We start from the raw sequence: 20,693 nt of genomic DNA, 5'->3' as shown, positions 1-20,693 counted from the left end.
TGCCTGTTCTGATCAATAGCATGCCACAGCAAGACATGAAGTTGGAAATAACCCAGAATTTTATTTTATTGTACTGAAAGAATCCCAAGCTGCTGAGCACTTGAATCATTACTCTTTTTTTAATCCTTTGACTAATTCTGAGTTCCTGAAGGCATTGCAAATCCGGCAGAACAGATTTCAGCTTGACGCTGCACACGAATGTGTGCCTGAATGTGTGTGATTGTCAATGTGTGAATGTATGTGTGTGCATAACAGGATTATATTTCCCATGCTGGCAGAGCAGCAGCCTGACAGAATGAGTCGAGAGCAGAGAAGCTTTCCAAACAGTCTAAATATACACACACGCTACTTTTAACACCAATACACTATGCAGAAATGAGTTTGATGGGTGCTTCTACGCGATTCGTAGTGTGAAACGAAGACCCTGTAAATTAAGAGAAATGTGGCAGTACCTGTCCTTGCCATTCTGTATTCCCAGAGTGGCTCTCTCAGTGATTGGAGAGTTCCTGCTGCGGCTGGTGCCTGAGGACAGGATGCTGTTCTATACGGCACATGAAGAGCACACAGAGAGATCAGTGACGTGAGATCACAACTGTGTTGTGTATCAGTGATCAGTTCCTCATGGGGCTTTGTACTCACAGTGGAAGGGGTAGGAGTTTTCTTCTGGTCTGCGGAGATCAGCGGGCTGGGAGGGACTTTACTGGAGCTGCCTGAACCAGTGATGTGCTTACTGTCGCCCTGAGGACGCTTGGTGGAAACGGAGGAGCCTGCGGTGTAGAGGGAAAACATGTGAGTGCATATGGTCAGTGCTTATGGTGGCTAATGAGCAGCAGAACGATGCTGTACTTTGGTCTGTGGATCTGCGGGACTTCTGATTGGAGGTATTGCGTTGTCCCTTGTGAGAAGGTGATTGGGTGTTGTTTGTGAGGTCAGTGCCTAGGCGGGGCTTTATTGATAGTTCATCCAGCTAGGAAAGAGAAAGAAAATAGGGTTAAATTTGCATTATTACATTACTACGGTTAAAACAACTGCCATAATAAAAAATAATTAAAAATACAGTAACGTGTGTTATGTACGCACTACTGTCTGTAGCCTGTGTTTGCATTAAAGCACAGCAGCACATTTGATTATAACGACGATTAACTTAACCTGTACAATAAGCGGTTTAAAATGAGCATTCTCCCATTCAATTTCGAGCATCCAGTAATATAATCACATGTCTTGTGGAGCGCTTTAGGAGTATGCATTTATTTGTCATTTTAACTGCTTGGAAACGGAGCATAAATGTGAAAGTCCTTCAAAGATTTCTTATCCGGTTATGCCCTCTATAGGACCAGAGACGAGTCGACGTCAAGCTTAAAGCTTCATAGCAGAGCACTGAAGTCGACTAGTCAAATAGTCGGTGCAACCCATACTTTAGAGTAACGTACCTCTGAGTTCCTATAGTCCAGTAATAAGTAAGTTGCCATGACATCATTGTATTTTTGGTTGATCAGGGAGTCTTCTATCTCATCTAGAGAGTACCCCATCCGTAGCATAATTTCTGAGGAGAGAGACCAATTAATAAAATATCATTATAAGAACTACAATGCATCAAACCTTTAATAGTTTATATTTTATTACACAACACTAACCTCAAAGTATAAGCAACACAAATAAATATATCCATTTTGAAAGTAACTACTATCAAAATAAAAGAAAACAATAAGCATGCACAACCCCAAACCACAGAGAGAAAAGAAAACAGGAAAGTGTTACAAAGCAGGACAGACATGAATTGTTGTTTTAACTCACAAATTAAGAGCTGAGCTCAAATGAGCTGATGTATGTAATTTAGACTCAGTCCCATCACCAAAGATTTGTTACCCAACCATAATCCATATCGGTCTCAAACCCCACCCACCACCATCACCAAAGCCCCGGGCCACGTCTACCCCACCTCTCTTCGAACCCCCTGCACTGCTGGGGTGCTGACCTGTCCTCTTAGGGTCCTTGTAGTCAGGTTGTGGTTCGATGTAGGGCTTCAACTCTTCGTCCTCATGGCCCACGTTCATCCACCGGTCCTTCATGATCTGCTGCTGAGCACAAGAAAGGAATGAGTACAAGGTGAAGAGATCAAATGGGGTGGGGCCCACTGGTATAAAGTAGCAAAAAAAAAGAGTTGGCCTTTATGAAGAGGATACACAGACAATCAACTGGGCGCAGCACTTCAAAATCACATCACATCATAGTGCTAAAAAGTGCTAAAAAGCTGAATCAGTCCAACAAAACATATCAATCCGCAAACAGTTGTTTGTGGAGAGTCTAAGAGTCTTAGTCAGTGCACACAAAAATAGCAAAAGCTGACTAAAATCACCAGATCTAATTGCCTGGCTTTTATGTAATTTCCAGGAATAAAGGTTTATATCAGTCTATAATTTTAACCAGGTATGTGCGCAGGCACAACTGATCCCTGGATTAATTTACCTTGAGAGGTTCATGGCTAAAATAGTTTATTTACCCTTCTGGTTTGCTGAACAGTTATATTATAGAATGGTCCACTGGACCAGGGTCATAAATTTAAGATTGAAAGGAAAAGGGTAAAACAATAATATCTATACATATTCCATATTAATAAAAACCAACCTTTGAGTCAAAGTGCCAAAAATTGAAGAAACACCAATATCTTATTGGCTAGGATAAGGTGCAATCTAGACCAGACTTTACACAATAGTTAAAGGGTTAGTTCACCCAAAAATTACTATTCTGTCATTAATTACTCAGCCTCTTGTCATTCCAGACCTGAAAGACCTTTGTTTCTTCTCTTACATACACTAAATTACCACAAAAATGTGTCAACATAGAAGAGAGATCCGCTGCACCTTATTTTCAAACAGAGAAATGCACGCACTTGCGTTGTTGTGGTACTGTTGTGAATGCATGTCGACTGACATGGAAGAGAATAAATTGCGGATAAAGTATTCTCATAGTTTCATAAAATTACAGTTGAACCACTGATGTCACATGGACTATTTTAATGATGTCCTTACTACCTTTCCTGGCACTGAATATGTCAGTTGCATTGCTGTCTATGTAGGCTTGGAAAGCTCTTGGATTTTATAAAAAAAAAAAAAAATCTTAATGTGTGTTCCAAAGAAGAACAAAGGTCTTAAGGGTTTGCAATGACATGAGGGTGAGTAATTAATGACAGAATTTTCATTTTTGGGGGAACTAACCCTTTAATAAAAGCCAAGACAGGAAATTGTGTAAGTATTTGCGAATGTACAAACCTCAAGGCTCCCTCTCTTGGTTGGGTTGAGTATGAGGAATTTCTTCAGTAAGTTCTCACAGTCTGTCGACATGTAGAAGGGAATCCTGTACTTGCCCCTTAAAACCCGTTCTCGCAACTCCTTAAGAACACAAAAACACAAGCATTCAGCATTTAAGGCAAAGCTGTTGATAGAGACACCTATTTCTATGCTCACCTTTAAGTTCTGTCCATCGAACGGCAAAGAACCGCTGACCAGTGTGTATAATATGACCCCAAGACTCCAGACATCCACCTCCGGCCCGTCGTACTTCTTCCCCTGAAAGAGCTCGGGGGCAGCATAAGGAGGGCTGCCACAAAAAGTATCCAGCTTGTTGCCCAGTGTGAACTCGTTACTGAAGCCGAAATCGGCAATTTTAATGTTCATGTCTGCATCCAGGAGCAGGTTCTCTGCCTGCAATAAGGGAGGATCTTTGGTGATTATGTATTTAGGGATGAGACCAAATCTGCATCAGTCTAGAAGACCAGTCACAAAGGCAGAGTTAAAGGTATGTAAAATACAGCGTGAAAATATATTGTGTACCTTGAGGTCTCTGTGGACAATGCACTTCTGGTGACAGTACTGCACAGCTGACACGATCTACAAACACACACAAAAAGCTGGTACTTTATCTCAACACTAGCTTGCACATAAACTGACTTCTAAAATGATTTCTTAGAGTGAACTTCAGCAATCCATTTACATATCCTATAGGCATTAACAAATGCGACTCCTTGAATAAGCAACTTAATAAGAGGTTTATACTAGTAGACTAAAAAGAAAATCTCCTACTTGTGATCGGATCAACCATACCATCATAAATTTTAGAAAGTAGAAAAGGAAGTACATGCAATAGAGAAATCCAAACACCACTGATGTGTTTACAGCCCCTATATAGGCAAGGGAGTGAATAAGCAAATGTGCAGCATCTCACTTGTCTGAATTTGGCTCGAGCCTCTTTCTCTTTCATTCTGCCGTGGGCTACGAGGTAATCAAACACCTCACCTGTAAACCAAGAAGGGGAACAACAGTAACGGTTAGAAAAGAAACAGTTCCACAAACTGAGAGGGTAAGCTAGAATTCTGGCTTTGGTACAAACACAGCCTCTAGTGCTTTACTATAAAGCAATAATTTGCGTAACAAATAAACAGCCGCAGGTGACTGAAAAGAAACTAGAGCTGCCAATAACTTCAATTTTGAAAATACATGTGTACACGTCGAGTTCTGCAAGGTATTTGCATGGCATACAAAGTAGAATACGTGTATCACTGTTTCCTTTGGAATGCGGACTATGCAGTGGATGTTTCTGCAGCTGTCGTCGGATGGTCATCTTAATGTTTGTTAAACAAAGAAAGAAAATATATTTCTACATACATTTAGTCATCCAAGCAGTGAATTACTTAAACTTAAACCCCAAAAATGTATATTCTGTAATAAATTGACTCATTGGTAACATAAAATAATACATTCTGAAGAACGTTGGTAACCAAAAGGTTTTTGTTTCCTTTGAATTTCCATAATATGGACAAAAAAATACAATGGGAGTTGACAAAATCTTCTTCAAATATCTGTGTATGTATTAAATGTATTACAGGTTCGGATCAGCCTGAGGATGAATTATAGAATTATAGAATTTTGGATGAACTATCGCTTTAAGTTTTATTAAACATCTCAGTTGGATTTGATTGAGATCAAATACTTAATGCTTTTAAAGAATCTCACGCATAGATTCATTTCTACAGTGCCTGTACTGTGCTGAACAGCAGTCTATTTTCATCCATGTCAGGGTCTGAAATGTTAAAAATTATGATACAGTAATTACAGATATTTAACAGAAACTGTGATCAGAACTACAGACTGAGAGCCACATCTTGTCTCAGTAAACCACACAGGCATTTACAGAACAGCTGAACATTCAGAATGCAGAGAGATAGAAAAAACACTGGGTAGAAATATGAGGTTAAAATGGGTTGGGGAGAGCTCTGACCTCCGCTGGCATACTCCATCACCAAGTAGAGGGTCTTATCGGTCTCAATCACTTCAAATAACTTCACTACATGAGGAAAAAAGAGAATTGTAAGAAAGGTTTGACACATTTTGCTTTATTTAAATGCAATACAAGTATTCTGGATGAAGACTAAAAAATCATTTTGATTTGGGTTATTCCCAAGAGGTTTTACGCTCACCAAATCCAGAGCACAGAAAAACACTGACATTTGGACAAGGATTAAATGAACCCAAAAAAATGGGGGAAAAAACCCAGTGGGCACAGCCAAAACCGGAAAACTAGAGATTCAAACTGAGAGACTTAAGGGCGATTTGTCTGTCAGTTAAGCTCACCGATATTTGGGTGATTCAAGAGCTTCATGATCCTCACTTCTCGAAACAGCTGAAAAGGAAGATAGATGTCGTCAATGTGCAGTAAACAAATGATGTAGATGTCCTTCACAGTGTGTAAATATTTCAAGCTTGTGCGCACAAGTGAAACGTGGTTATGAACTACCCCCACCAAACCCCACATCTAACCAGCCCTTTACTTCAGGAAGTACTTGAGTCTAATTGTCTATAATTAGCTGCCATGGGCCCTAGAGAGAAACGGCTTTGCATCTTGAAAGTTGTGAGGCAACAGGAAGAGACACAACTTAGGGACAGAATTGCATTCTGTCCCTATTGAACCTAAAGAGGAAGTGTCAGACTCACCTTTTGAAGACTTGAGGAGGTGAGCTGAGTCCTGTCTATAATTTTTACCGCCACCTGATTGAAAGAAGAGTTCGGTTAGTGAAATGCGCTTGGGAAAAGTCCTGAGGCTGCAGGAGCACTTCAGCCTCGGCCTGCCTTCATACAGATCACAATCTCACATCATCAGGAAACAATTCACCATGCCGCATTGAGATTACAGCATGCTGCTCCTGCAGTGAGCACACACACGCGAACCTAGAGTTTTCACCTTCGCCCCTCTTCTCTAGCGGTCTAAAACCGCTCTCTGCATTTAGGAGACGCATGGTGTGTTATCAGTGTCTCAGAACCATGCAGTCTCACATTAGCAAGCACAGGGATCTAAAAACAAGCCCAGCTGAATGTTAAGTGTGCTGTAGCGTGCACAAAGAGTGGCTATAGGAAGATTCAGAGACTACATCTCAACTTGCTATGAAATACAGTATAAAAGAACCTTAAAGGAATAGTTCACCTAAAAATGGAAATTCTGTAATCATTTACTCATTCTCATGTCATTCAAAATCTGCATAATTTCTGTTCTTATGTTGAACACAAAAGATTTTTTGAAGAATTAAAAAAAGGCTAACAATACTATGGAAGTCAATGGGGGACCAATCAACATCAACATTCTTCAAAATATCTTCTTTTTGATTTTCAACATAAGAAAGAAACTAATATAGGTTTGAAAAAAACATGAGGGCGAGTAAATGATGACAATTTTAATTTTTGGGCGAACTATGTAAAAGTCATGATGTAACTGATGGAAGAGAAAGATCTCATCTTTTGCATTGTGACATACATCCAAGTGTAAAAGATTATCAAAAATAAATAAAAGATTGTAGGGGTAGAGACTAGGTTTAATTCATTAGTTGTTGATTGGGCAAAGTTTGAGGAGATGAAACAATTAGTCTGCATGTTTTGAGATATTTCAATTACATAAAATAAAAAAAATGTAATGAAACATTTGTATGAATGAATCACAATAAGATCATGACTATGCATTTAGAAAATCTATGAATTGCATGAATCTATGAATTTTCATTTCATGCAGACTTTAAATTTAAACGTGAAAGAACGTATTTTAAAAAATAGAACTCCTTTCAGTTTTTCCAAGATGTTTAATTAATTATTAGCATTTTTTAATAGCAAGTATTTTACAGTGCATTAAAAAAACTGGTATAATTAGATGTTTTTCAGAGCAATCTGTTCATTAATTGTGCATCTCAACATCATAGTACGATGACAACAAAAACACAATTTAATGATATTATTGTTAAACACTGTATAGCCATTTCAACAAAGTATGTTGGTTGCATTCACCAATGAAGTACACACTTTAGTGCACAGCAGAGGCAAAGTTTTTTTTCTCTGAGAGGGATCAGGTGGACGGCTGCTACTGTTGCTTTAAAATCTCAGAGGCATCAGTCTTTAGCTAACAACTGAGCAGCATGTTTATCATCATCTGCATTATGAAAGTCAGACAAATGACTCAAACACATTCCACTTATCAAACAAATCACTTGCCATTCAAACAGCCTACGGTTTGCCTTGTCACATTCTTGATTTTGGGGGTAAATGCAATCCTCACCTCTTTGCCAGTGAGGACATGCTTGGCAAGTTTGACCTTGGCGAAGTTGCCTTTGCCGATGGTTTTCAGGAGCCTGTAGCAGCCGATATGGGGCTGTTCATCTGCTGTGGAGTGGGGCATGTTGCAGCGCCCACCGGGCTTTGAGTCGGAGTGAGACTGCAAAAGGAAAGAGAAAAACAGTTAAGGCCAGTGTTTTTTTTTTCTTAACTATTCCAGACCCCAGTTCTTCACCTGGGAACGGTTATGAAGGTTGAACCTAAATGCACAGATGGGAGGTTTGCAGGGCAATGCTTTAATAATATCCTTATCAGAGCTCGGGTGATTCTGATTGGATAGGACTGTTGCCAGTCACCATCTGATTCTCACACTAAGCAGACATGCAGAGGGAGGCAGAGATAAAGAGTCCATATTGATGGGAAAGAGACAGACAATCACAATGTTTAAAAGCCTAAAGATGCACACTGCAGTCAATATTCACATGACATTTTCAGTTTATATTTGCATTTTCTAGCTGTGAATTATGGTCCCAATGGCATACTAAAAGGGTTAGTTCACCCAAATATTAAAATTATGTCATTAATGACTCACCCTCATGTCTTTCCAAATCCGTGAGACATCCGTTCATCTTCGGAACACAGTTTAAGATATTTTAGATTTAGTCTGAGAGCTTTCTGTCCCTAAATTGAAGCTGTGTGTACAGTATACTGTCCATGTCCAGAAAGGTAAGAAAAACATCAAAGTAGTCCATGTGACATCAGAGGGTCAGTTAGAATTTTTTGAAGCATCGAAAATACATTTTGGTCCAAAAATAATAAAAATTAAGATTTTATTCAGCATTGTCTTCTCTTCCGGGGTCTGTTGTGAGTGCGTTCACAAGACTGCAGTGACGCTGCTGACGTGTTATCTTTGCCATTTGCTATAGCGTCATACATCAACAGTCACAGCAGTCGCACTCAAAACAGACCTGGAAGAGAAGACAATGCTGAATAAAGTCGTCATTTTTGTTATTTTTGAACCAAAATGTATTTTTGATGCTTCAACAAATTCTAACTGTGACCCTCTGATGTCACATGGACTACTTTGAAGATGTTTTTCTTACCTTTCCAGACATGGACATTTTGATTAGGGTTGGAGCCAAACTTTGCAGGACAGTCGATCACCAGGAACAGGGTTGGGCACCCCTGTCTTAAACTGTTTTCATTAATGACATAAATTTAATATTTGGGTGAACTAACCCTTTAACATACTTTGCTCAGCCTCATCTGAATAAAAATAAAAAATAAACAGTAATACAATTTTTAAATATAAAACTTTCTATTTGAATGTGTAAAACGTAATGTATTCCTGTGATGTCTGGCGAATCAGGTTTTTCAGCAGGCATTAATCCAGTCTTTAGTGTCATATGTTCTTTGGTCAAATGACCATAATATCTTAACACTACTTTATAAACTCTTGGTCTTTAAGAAACATTTCTAATGTGGTTTGCAATTTTGTGTAAAGCTTGATAAAATAAAATTCAGGATTCTCAGATGAACAAAGTAAAAAATAAATAAATAAATACAATAAAACTGCATTTATTTCAAATAAAAAATTGTTGCAAAATTCTTTACTGTCACTCTGGTTAACTTAATGCATCCTTTGTGGAATCAAGTATTAATTTCCTTCCAAAAAAAACCACTTCATTGTATATGGCTTCTGATGTGTAAAGTGTAGTATTCAAAATTCACTACACCTGTTATTAAAATAAACTTTTTCAAATTTAACAGGAAGCCAAGGTATGACAGCTGCCATGCGCTAATGACGCGAATGAGTCTTTTTACAGTCAATATTTCAATGAACAACACTTGAATAATTATGCTGTTTTTACACCTACACAGTACTTTATTACAAAAACAGCTCCAACAACTTTTAAAATGTCGATGTCTCTAAATATTAAATAATAATAATAATAATAATATTAAACAGAATTTTGGAAATTCCAAACCTAGACTAGTACAAAATTAACACTTGGTTTTCAGCCCAGTATTTCAGTTTCAGCCATTTCCATTCCAGTGCATCACCAGCAGAGTTGATAATAAAAGAGAAGGATGTCTAATGTGTGATGCTGTGAATTTTGTCAAAGGACACACAGAAGGCAAGGAAAAGAAGAGGAAGCTGAAAAAATGAGAGCGCCAGTTTGACAACGGGGATTTCTCTTGACGGTTGTGAGGTACACTTGGTTCTCTCTCTGTTGATTGGGAAACAGAGCATCAATTGTGGCCTGTCCCCATTTGTGTGTGTGAGCTTACATCAGAGTTGCAGTCTGAGGACAGGCTGCTGACCAGTGAGGTGAGCACCTCAACGAAAACAGATACTCTGTTGTCTAGATTGTCGCACATTTTCACAACACTGTTAATGCCACCATGTTCACATTAGTCCATGTGACGCGTCCGTCGCTGAAGTCTGACTTGTCTCTGTGTGTCAGTTTGCTAAGAGTGCCCTTTGTCTACAGAGAGCAAACAGCTACAAAAACTCAATTTCAAGGCACCTAAAAAAGCACTGGACAAGTCTGTGATTTAGTTGACGCATCTTCCTCATTACACACTTGTGAAGCCAGATGAAGTTACTTCACTCCTGCTTACACCCATCACTATGAGTCACTGTGGTTACAAAGCACATCAGTGCTAAACTCTTAAGCACTATTTAAACATTACTCAATGCTCATAATGCAGAAAAACCTTTTATTTAGTGTAGACAGAAAGATTGCAAGCCAACAGTCAAAGATGTCAATTTGAATTACATAAACAACCTATAAACTGTATGATACATATGCACATAATGGAGTACAAGTTACTTTTTTTTCCATGTGTATGTACAATATATTTGCTAGTGCTGTCAAGCGAATAATCATCATTAATCACGTCCAAAATAAATGTTTTCGTTACATATGTACTGTGTATATTTACTATGTATATATAAATACTAGGGCTGTCAGTTTAACACGTTAACTTAATTAGTTATGAAAAAAAACAAAACACTTAAAATATTTTAACGCCGTTAACACACTGGCCCCGCCCCCAGATCTGTACATCATCTTACATTTCATACAGTTGACTGCTGACAAATATGATGCAGGACAACAACTCTATAAATGCAGTTATGCCATAAAAATTCAAGATACTCGGCAAAAAAAAGCCCCGTATGAGTTTGTGTCTCATATTTATGTCATATGATAAGCGATATCACACCAGCAGCAAGAGCAATATCACACAAGTGCTGTTTTTGTCACAAAAAACACAAGTGCAAACGTGATTTTAAAATGTAAACAATATTGTGCATTTTGTTCAATTTTGCCAACAAACATATTAACCATAAAGCAACAGCAGAACTGTTATTCGTCTCGGAGCAACACAGCAGTGTTTAGATTCTGAATGAATTCACATTTTGAATGAATCAATGAGAACCATAGACCGAGCCAAATTTAGTTTGCCATTAATTAGATTAATTATTCACAGCACCCTGTAATTAATTCGATTTTAAAAAATTAATCGACTGACAGCCCTAATAAATACACACAATGCATTTATTACATATGTTGTTTATATACTAATTATATATAGACCATAATATAAATATATATATTCAAGACCACTGGTACCCTCCCCAGGAGTGGTCCACCAAACAAAGACAACGCGTTAAATTCTACTAGGTTTAAAAGGACTGCAGACTAACTTCTAAGCAACTAAAGGCATTTCTCATATTGGTTAAAGTTAATGTTTATGAGCCCATCACCAGGAGAACACATGGTGTCAATGACAGAGGCGCAAGAAGAAAGCCACTGCTCTCCAAAAAGAACACTGCTGCCCATCAGCAGTTTGCTAAAGATAATATGGACAAGCCTGATGAAAAATGCAGAATTTTAATGTTTGGAAAAAGAAAACACTGCATTTCAGCATAAGAACCTTATCCCATCTGTGAAACACGGTAGTATCATGGTTTGGGGCCTGTATTGCTGCATCTGGTCCAGGATGGTTTGGCATCAATGATGGAACAATGAATTCTGAATTATACCACCAAATTCTGAATGAAAATGCCAGGACATCTTTCCGAGAACTGAAACTAAAGGGAAAGCGGGTCATGCAGCAAGAAAATGACCTCAAGCACACAAGTCGTTCTTCTAAAGAATGGTTAAAGAAGGACAAAGCTAATGTTTTGGAAGGACTGAGTCACATTCCAGACCTTAAACCAATTGAAATTTTGTAGAAGTACCAAAAGGAAGCAGTTCATAGGAGGAAACCTAAAAAGAAAAAGTGGTTCTATACTGAGGAATGGGCTAAAATTAATACAAGCCATTGGAGGGCAGGAGAGATAAGCAGTTAAAGAAACGTTACTTGCAGTTATTGCTGCAAAAGGCGGTCGCGCAAAATACTGAAAGCAAAGATTTGCATACTTTTGCCACTCACAAATATTTAACACCAGACAAATGACGAAGTACATATTTTTGTCTCCTTTGTTTGATTGGATTCTCTTTGTCTACTTTCAGGATTTGTGTAAAAATCTAATTATGTTTTGGGTCATATTTACGCAGAAATATAAAAAATTCTAAAGGGTTCACAAACTTTCAAGCAGCACTGTATATTAATTAATCATTTGACTTATAATATATACATGGACAAAATTATGCAAATTATTCTTAGATTCTTATATTTACATCTTATAAAAGTATAAATATGATCTAAAATTAATCTTAATTACATACATCAAGGATTTGAAGATTTTATAATTTCATTGTGTGGCCAAGACATTCTTTGTGAGATTCACCCACAGACAACCACCTTCTCACAAAGAAGTTTGCCTGTTGTTCGTGACTAAAGGGAAGTGTAATGATACTGCAGCGAGTGTACGTCACGCTGAGCTGATGTGCTGCGAGGGTCTGCAGTGAGCGTAACACTCAACGCACACACAAACACACAGCTCTGACCTTCAGGACAGTAGCACTGCTGCTCAACCACTGATTTACACACTAATCACCGATGCAGCAAGGGAAAACACCACACAAACCTTTCTGCACACCATGATCACTCTTACACAATTAAACACCTTAGAGAGGAAAGACTAGACTTAACACATACAACAGGAAGGAAGAGACCTGTCTTCCTTTGAGAAACTAATAACAATAGAAGTACATAAGCAACACACTTAAGGCATTTTAACAGGCCCCCGCTGTGGTTAAGTAGAGGAACACCAGCTAATTAAAAACAACAATATTAATAATACAAGTTTTGAGGTGTTTTTGAGAGTTAAACCACTTTTAACCTGACAAGGTGTACTAAAACTCTGAGACGCTGGAAAAAAAAGTGCCAAACATAAACCAATAATTAAATAAACAGTGCAGAGAACATGTCCTATGTGAACGGTCCTCCAACTCATATACAGATGTGGCTCTTTTTCATGTATTTGCTTATGTTTACGCCTTAAAACATAAAGAGAACATGAAAAACCGCACTACTTACAGCAGATAATCCAGATAAATGTCCAAATATAACATTAAACGGTACATAAATCTTGGAAAAAATCCTCACAGAATGACAAAATACACTAACTTGGCTAAAACGCTTGGCTATAACTCATTCTGGGTCACACTAACAAGCTCTCACACATCTAAAGACCTCACCTGTCTGTGTGTACATTATTTAAAAAAAAACAGTTCAAATATATATATACTAAAAACACCAGATAAAATTGTATTTCGATTTTTTGTTGCCCATAAAAATACCTGCTGTGAAGAATTTAATCTCCTCAAAGGCTCCTGTCAGAAGTAAGGACAGATACTCCAGAATGGTTTCAAAACAAAGCCCAGTGTTGATAGCCGTGGACGAACCGTAACCGTAACCGTAACCCTACGGACGACTTCAGGGGCCAGGAGGTCTCTGCCTAAAATAAGATCCACATGCTGACCACTCCAGGAGTACAAGCTGGGATAAGTGGCTTCCTTGCACACTACGGAAGGAAGTCGAGCTAATTCCCAGAAGAACAGTAATAGAGGAGAGTGAGACAGAAAAGAAAAAGCCAAAATGATCTGGGTTTCGGGTCATGCACAGGAAGCGACGTGTCTGTGTTTGTCAGGAGGAGTGGCTGCCGGAGCGAGACCGAGGCCTTCAAGAAGCTCTCTGGAAACGAGAGCTGACATGCCCCGACAGCTGTGAAACAAGACAATGGAACGGAGTGGGAGAAGATAAACTGCAGACCGAGTCCTTCTGAAGGTTTCTCCAGTACATCTCACTAGCAATCAGTCAGAGATCAATGATGTCATCGCCGGGTTACATATGTAGAATAGACACTATATTTGAAAAGAATTGAAGAGATTAAGGAGATTACTGTAATCAAAAGTGAATGTTAGACTCCGCTATCTCAAGACTAAATGAAAGGTGTTGATCAGAATGTTGAATGAACTACATGAATGGAGAATTAGATTGACAACAACTGATGATTTTAGCTTTTCTCTTCTGATTGTTGATAAACAATAATATAAATATGATATGAACAATAATATGAACAATTCATAATTTGAAATAGCTTTAAAGTGGTTATACAAGCAATTGTTGACATGACATTTTACACTACTGGAATATATAAAAATCTGATTATGAAATAAAGGTCGTATACCAAAAAAAAAGGAAAAAACTAAATCACCACAACTCTAAGATCATCAGAAATGTTTTTTTTATTATTACATTATTAATCCTTATTTGTCCTAACAGTTTAATAAACAATTTAAATATAATTGTTAAAGTTAGGCTACAGAGTCACTTTAATTGTCTCTTTTTATTTTATTCATTTAATCTTGACTTACTAATTAATAATAGAAGTAGTTTATTTTTATTTAATGCCATGTCTGCACCCTACGATATTTTAATGGCATTTTTTTTAAATACAAGTTTAACAAATATAATAAAAACCAATAAACAAACAAATAAGTAATAATAATTAACAACATATAATTATTTATAAAATGCATGAATGTATATGAATAAGATTGATAAAGCCTCTTAACCAGGTTAGATAAGTATTTTTGACGTGGTCTACTTCTCTTTAAACTACTAAAATATAGAGAAAAACAGTGCACATTAAAAGACATTTAATTATTATTATTACACTCTCATTCTCTTAGTCTATTTAAAAAAATGAAACTACCACGTCACCTTAATTTTTATCTTACCCAGAAGTTCATGAATAACTTTTTTTCAGGAAGACTGAAACTCAGCATGTTGAAGATAAGGCAAGTATATTTCTGTCATGAGTGATGTGAGGTATTTCTAAACTTTTCTGGACTCTCCAACCATTACCGTGGAACAGAAGAAATTTTGCAAGTCAGCCAAGAGTATAGTAATTGACGATGAATGAACGACTTAAATCTGCCAACAATTTTTATATGAGCATAAACACATTTACAGCTTCAAATGGATCTTAATTTGATGCCTCAACTGAGCTGAAACAGCCTGCATCTATTACACACAGTCCTACACGTGGGCACGGTACTTCCCTTTTTTGGATCTCTAGAAGATAGCAACTGGTAACATCTGATGTGTCATAAGATAAAAGGAAAGAGTTCTGCAGTGATTTCACAACATCGGCACAAATCAGTGTGGTTCAGATCAGTGCCACACCCGTCAGCAAACACCTAGAAAATACTCTATTTCTGCCACAGAATAGGCCTGCTCAAAGACTAAATAAACCCTTAGAAATGGACAGATACTTATCAATTAAAACCATCTTTGGTTCTAAAGAAAGAAGGCAGTATACAAACACTCAGCTTTCATGAGCTACAGATGAACTAGCTCTACCTGTCTCCTTGAAAAACCAGTTTTGACCAAAAGCTTTATTTCCTTTAACCTAGCAGCAGTGGGAAAACCGACCAGATGATCCAGCTCCACATCTACAGTACACAACCCTTCATTTAGGCTATTCAGCTACTAGACTCACAGTTCACATGGACTCGAGACTCTTCATTATGTCATCAGCCCAACCGGTTGGGGTTCTCTGATTCCTCCGAGGACAATCGGAGGGTGTTCTGAGCAACATTAGTCTCATCGTTTGTCACTGCTGATGTTTATGTCCCGGTTAGCGAGGGCTGGTCACAGACGTCAGAGCTGACACACATTCAGGAGGGGCTCATTTTATTGGGACAATATGTAACGCATACCAAGCTAACTAAAAGCCATTGCTCCAGAAATTGACTGTGGTGTCATGCTAGTGTTGCTACAATCTTTTTTTTCACCACCTATAGCCGCATTTCCACCGCTGGAACTTTACCCAGGAACTAGGGACTTTGGCCTGGTATTCGGTGTGTTTCCACCGCAGGAAACAGGATCTAAATAAAGTTCCTGGTAAAAAAAAATGGCCCGCAGAAAGTCCCAGTTCGCGACATAGTACTTTTTCAAAGGTCCAGTACTTTCGGGGACGGGACATGGGCACTGAGCATGCTGACTGGTTGAGTTACCGCAGCATTGTGATTTCACGTGAATGTAGTTGTTTAAAACTCAAATCTGCAGTTTATTTATAAAAATGGGTATCGCCAATTTCGGAGACGATCAGCTCCACGCGATCAGTGCTCATGTCACCACCGAGAGCAGTCTCGACTCTGCTAGTCCTGACATTTGCCGGCGAATCTGATGTCTCTTTGGTTAAACATAAAATACAATTAGTTTTGGGTAAATCTAACATGTGATCTTTGGTCTTTATTCAATTTATCTATTTGCTAAAAAATGAAAATAAAAGAGGCAACTGATATAATATTTTCATTGTAATGTAGCCTGTATATATACTCATTTCCCTGAACTACATTTCTGTAGCTATTAATATGTTTAAATGAAAACGAAAGGAGGCAGTGGTATTTGATGATATTATTTTGTCTTATTGTAAATATACAGTAAGGAAAATTGCAGTAGCCAAGGCGAGCTGACTGATGATTCACACTCCCGAGTCGAACTCGCAATGTGCGAACTACCGAGGATGCAAGTCCGAAATTTGTGAACTTTTTTATTGAGAAACGCGCGCAGACGTCACCAGACTATTTGCCTGGTCTTCACGTTACTTTAGACCGTGGTGGAAATGCAGAAGGCAACAGGTCTGGGGGGGAAAATGTTCTTGGGGAAAAAAGTTTCTGGTACAATTGTTCCATGTAATGTCGGTGGACATGCGGCATATGCTGACTTTAGCATTCAGTCGCTCTCCAGAAAATTGCCTCCAGTTCAACATCTGACTTTACACACATATGGACAAGTGGGGTAATATGTGTCAGTGGGTAAACTGTCATCTCCTTAAAAGAACAGTTCACTCAAAAATCATTTCATCATAAGTCATCATTTACTTAACCTCATGTGTGAGTTACCCAAACCCCCAAAAAAATGTTGTAAATCAAACAGTTGATGGTCCCCACTGATTCCATAGTATTTCTTTCCCTACTACACAAGTCAACTGTTCGGTTCTTCAAAATATCTTCTTTTGTCTTCAACATAAGAAAGAAACGTGTACAGGTTTGAAACAAGATGAGTGTGAATAAATGACAAGTATACTGTTTAAAATTAACACACACACACACACACACACACACACAGACATGATATATATGTGTAAACAGAACCAAACAAGTTGGCCGGGAGGCAATTTTGCCACCGTATTATCAGAGAAGTGATACTGGTTGAAGAGCAGCTACACATGGTGCACACATCCTATTGAATTGCAGGAAGACAGTCAGGTCCACGTGAATGACTAATATCTGACAAGGATACGAAAACCACCCCGAAGATGCAACACACACCCCGGTAAGAGGATACCGATTGTGAGAATGTTGCTGAGCGACAGCGCTCTGTACACTAGAAGGTCACGGAGAAGCAGTGGCTCTGCGTAAGGGGCAACTGTCTGAGACGCTGGGGAAAACAGCAGGGTGGACTGGCACGAGGGGGAGGGGGAATAAAGGAGGGGTGTGAGCCAGCTTGTCATTTCTCAGTATTCTCAGTATCAGTATTTTTATCACACCGTGACTATCTCAAGAGGAGGGAGGTAGCAGCCAGTACACAAATAGACGCCAGTTGAATACGCCCCCCCCCCCAATCAGTGAAACACTATGACGCTTCAGAGAGACTGAGACTAGCGTGTCAAGCTCAAACTACAGGTGATCTGTTAGAACACATGAAAGGCAAATGAGAAAATATCTAAGGACTTGTGAGGCCAAAACAACTGAAGGAGGACAGAATTCAAAATCTGTTTTGTAGGGAATATTGGGATTAGGATTTTCTCCCATTACCTTGCAGATCCTCCAGTATCTGGTTACGCAAGTCTTCAAACACATTGTGCATAATGTTCAACTAAAATTTCAAAATAAAAACACACCTCCTTGACACTCCCCAAACCATGCCTGACTGGAAATGCCAGTCCAGATTGACAGGGCTGGGGATCTCAAATAATTGCCCGGAAACAACTCCAAGCATTGCTTAAGAGTAAATAAAATAAGTCTTTATCTGACCTAAAAAATATTTACATGGAGAGCAGCCTGAGATGATTAAAAAACATTACACTACATTCAGGCCAAACAGATTATGTTTGATCCCCTCCAACCACATGAAAAGTTCTTGAGGGAAAAACGCTGACCAACATTTTCAGACTGCAAATCACAAGTAAGACTGGGCATGGCTTGGCAAGAGACACATTTCAACAAACATTTCATCTCCGCTATAAACAAACCATACACTCAAACAGTCTCCAAACCAGACTCGTGCGATTTCAGCTGCAAGCTGCTTACTGCTGGTACAACTCTGCCAGGGAGTCACTGAAAGAGGATCAGTCTTATTGGTTAAAACTGACCTCAGAAACAAGCTCAGCTAGCCACCGCGATTAATTTTAGAGAGCGCTATTATGGTTCGTTCTATGGGTTCAGGACAAACAAACGATTTCAAGATCTAAGCTCAGATCAAGAACATTTGCATCTCAAGTGTAACCTGTTATGAAATACATAGCATCAATTAAACCTCAATGAACACCTAAGCTTATGAAAAAAAATAATACAGAGAACTGATGCACAATTACATAAACACAGTGGTTTTATAAACTACTGACCCAACTCCATCCACAAATGTCTGACTAGTAGATACAAAACTCCAACCACCAACTATTATAAGTGTATCTAACTTTACACACATGCTGATTATTTATATCATCACAAAATGTAAACTATCAAGATTTTCTATTATGCTACTTTGAAACAATGTGTAAGCTACTGTAAGTAAAACTGACTTGACTTAAAAAGCAGAACAAGGCAACCATATCTTCCCAACCATTGAAATTTCTGCAAGAGTATAGAAAGTAAACAGGAGACATACTACATCTTTTAAGACACTAACTAAAGAAATCGCAGCGAAGCCAATGTGGCAAAGAAATGGAAGAAACTGTTGACATCTCAAAACAAGCATTCATGAAAACACAAGGCTCTTCTTTTTGTGCTAAAGAGGAAACCTATTAGTTAAGACTGGTGTGTTGTTTCCTGTTTGTACAACAACACGATTATAATACCGTTTTGCTGTGAAAAGGGTTTTGTGTTGACAGGTAAACCAGATAATCATAAGCTGTATTTACTTGTAGCTAACTAAGCTATGATCTGACACGAGGAAACCAAAACCCCCAAAAAAACTTGTAGTAGATGGGTAATTTATATATATATATATATATATATATATATATATATATATATATATATATATATTTTGAAGATGGTTTAAGACTCACCTGGCCAGTGGAGTCAATCAGGGGTAACAGTGGTGTCCTGGTCGACATCTTCTGAGGTTGGATTTGACAGTTTTTTTTTCTGAAAATGAACGTGTTCACAGCTCTCACAGTTCAATCAAATGTGACATCGGCACAACACGATGAGAAGTGTCCAGAGTCCAGCTTGTAAAGAGCCCCTGAGCTCAGTGTGAGTCCCCTAACCAGTACAGATTAGCTTTTATAAAAGTCCCGTCATTAAGTCATAGTTTGTTTACTAGTCTCGGAAGGCACGTGAATTTTATTTCAAAAATTTCGACAACCCTATCGGCGGGTGTCAACATTGAATGTCGACTTCCTATGTGATTTTCTACAATTAACCTGGTGATTTTTCTGGGAAATTACAGCAATAAGGAAGAGACGGATTAAACTGAACCCGTCAGCTGAAGAAATACAACAAAATTGTTCCCAGCACAAATGTGCAAAATCGAGTCCGAGGACTTCCAAGTTTTATTAGGCCGGGTGGCAAAAGGGTCCCTAATTTAGCCGTAAATACCAATGCTCGGCTGTATATTGTTCTGCATCTGCAATGTCAAAAATTAAGTCTTTAAGGTTTTCTTCTTCTCAAGCCTGAGGAAAGACACACGAAAGTTCCGCTTAGCACACACAAACAAAAAAAACTTTACAGCAAGTTATCGAGCTGCTCCTTCCAGTTAGCCAACTAAGCAGCGCTCAGATCCGCGTTTCTCCGAGTAAAGATCCGTCATACAAATGTCAACATGCCCGTTTCAAAACCTAATCAAACACCTGATGTAGTCTCGAGGTGATTAACTAAAGTTCCGAGCACAAAACCATCGCGGAGATGCCCGTGTAACTACTGGCTCTCTGCGTCTCACAAAATCACATCTAACCTGCTAACGCGCGTTAGCTGGCCGAGTGATTTCGAAAAAGTCGCAGATATTTTGACAGTATGATTGCAAGAAAAAGTCCTAACCGTAGCCTGGTTACTAATGGCTGTAAATAGGTCGGTTCCAGTCGGTGGTACGCGACAAATTACATCCGTGAGCCGTGAAAAGCTGTAGAGTCGAGCGGTCACAACTGGTACCGCAGCAGCGCCGGACGCCAGTCTTGTTTGCGTTCAAGAGAAATGTGAAACCAGTCTGTGGATCAACTTCCTCTGCCGCTCTCACTTAGAGCTTTAAAAATAAAAGTCTTTTCTTCCACCTCGTTTTAAAATTACAAAATTATGTATATTCAATATGTAATATGTGTGTGTGTGTGTGTGTGTGTGTGTGTGTGTGTGTGTGTGTGTGTGTGTGTGTGTGTGTGTTTGTATGTGTGTGTGTGTGTGTGTGTGTGTGTACTTA

The 20,693-nt window shown here is 38.6% G+C and overlaps 1 protein-coding gene across 15 annotated transcripts in view; it reads right to left on the bottom strand.

Annotated features, from left to right (window-relative positions):
* The window catches only part of mark2a (MAP/microtubule affinity-regulating kinase 2a), a 33,519-nt gene extending 13,027 nt beyond the window's left edge, over nt 1-20,492 (bottom strand). For 5 of the 15 annotated variants that reach the window (XM_052588683.1, XM_052588685.1, XM_052588690.1 and 2 more), the window contains exons 1-14: nt 19,351-20,487; nt 7,591-7,746; nt 5,988-6,041; nt 5,628-5,676; nt 5,275-5,340; nt 4,222-4,292; nt 3,831-3,887; nt 3,465-3,701; nt 3,270-3,389; nt 1,940-2,078; nt 1,431-1,543; nt 847-967; nt 640-767; nt 453-541 (exon numbers count right to left, since the gene is read on the bottom strand). In XM_052588683.1, coding sequence (XP_052444643.1) covers nt 453-541; nt 640-767; nt 847-967; nt 1,431-1,543; nt 1,940-2,078; nt 3,270-3,389; nt 3,465-3,701; nt 3,831-3,887; nt 4,222-4,292; nt 5,275-5,340; nt 5,628-5,676; nt 5,988-6,041; nt 7,591-7,746; nt 19,351-19,398 — 1,448 coding nt within the window. In that variant the 5' untranslated portion in view covers nt 19,399-20,487. Of the gene's footprint in view, nt 1-452; nt 542-639; nt 768-846; nt 968-1,430; nt 1,544-1,939; nt 2,079-3,269; nt 3,390-3,464; nt 3,702-3,830; nt 3,888-4,221; nt 4,293-5,274; nt 5,341-5,627; nt 5,677-5,987; nt 6,042-7,590; nt 7,747-13,345; nt 13,989-19,350 lie in introns of those variants that run through there. The other 10 variants (XM_052588688.1, XM_052588693.1, XM_052588687.1 and 7 more) reach the window with 6 other exon arrangements.
* Nucleotides 20,493-20,693: the final 201 nt, after the last annotated feature.

The sequence above is a fragment of the Carassius gibelio genome, chromosome B21, assembly GCF_023724105.1.
Source record: "Carassius gibelio isolate Cgi1373 ecotype wild population from Czech Republic chromosome B21, carGib1.2-hapl.c, whole genome shotgun sequence".
Lineage (NCBI taxonomy): Eukaryota > Metazoa > Chordata > Actinopteri > Cypriniformes > Cyprinidae > Carassius > Carassius gibelio.
Note: the sequence above shows the minus strand (reverse complement) of the source record. Positions and strands in the feature narration are given on the sequence as shown.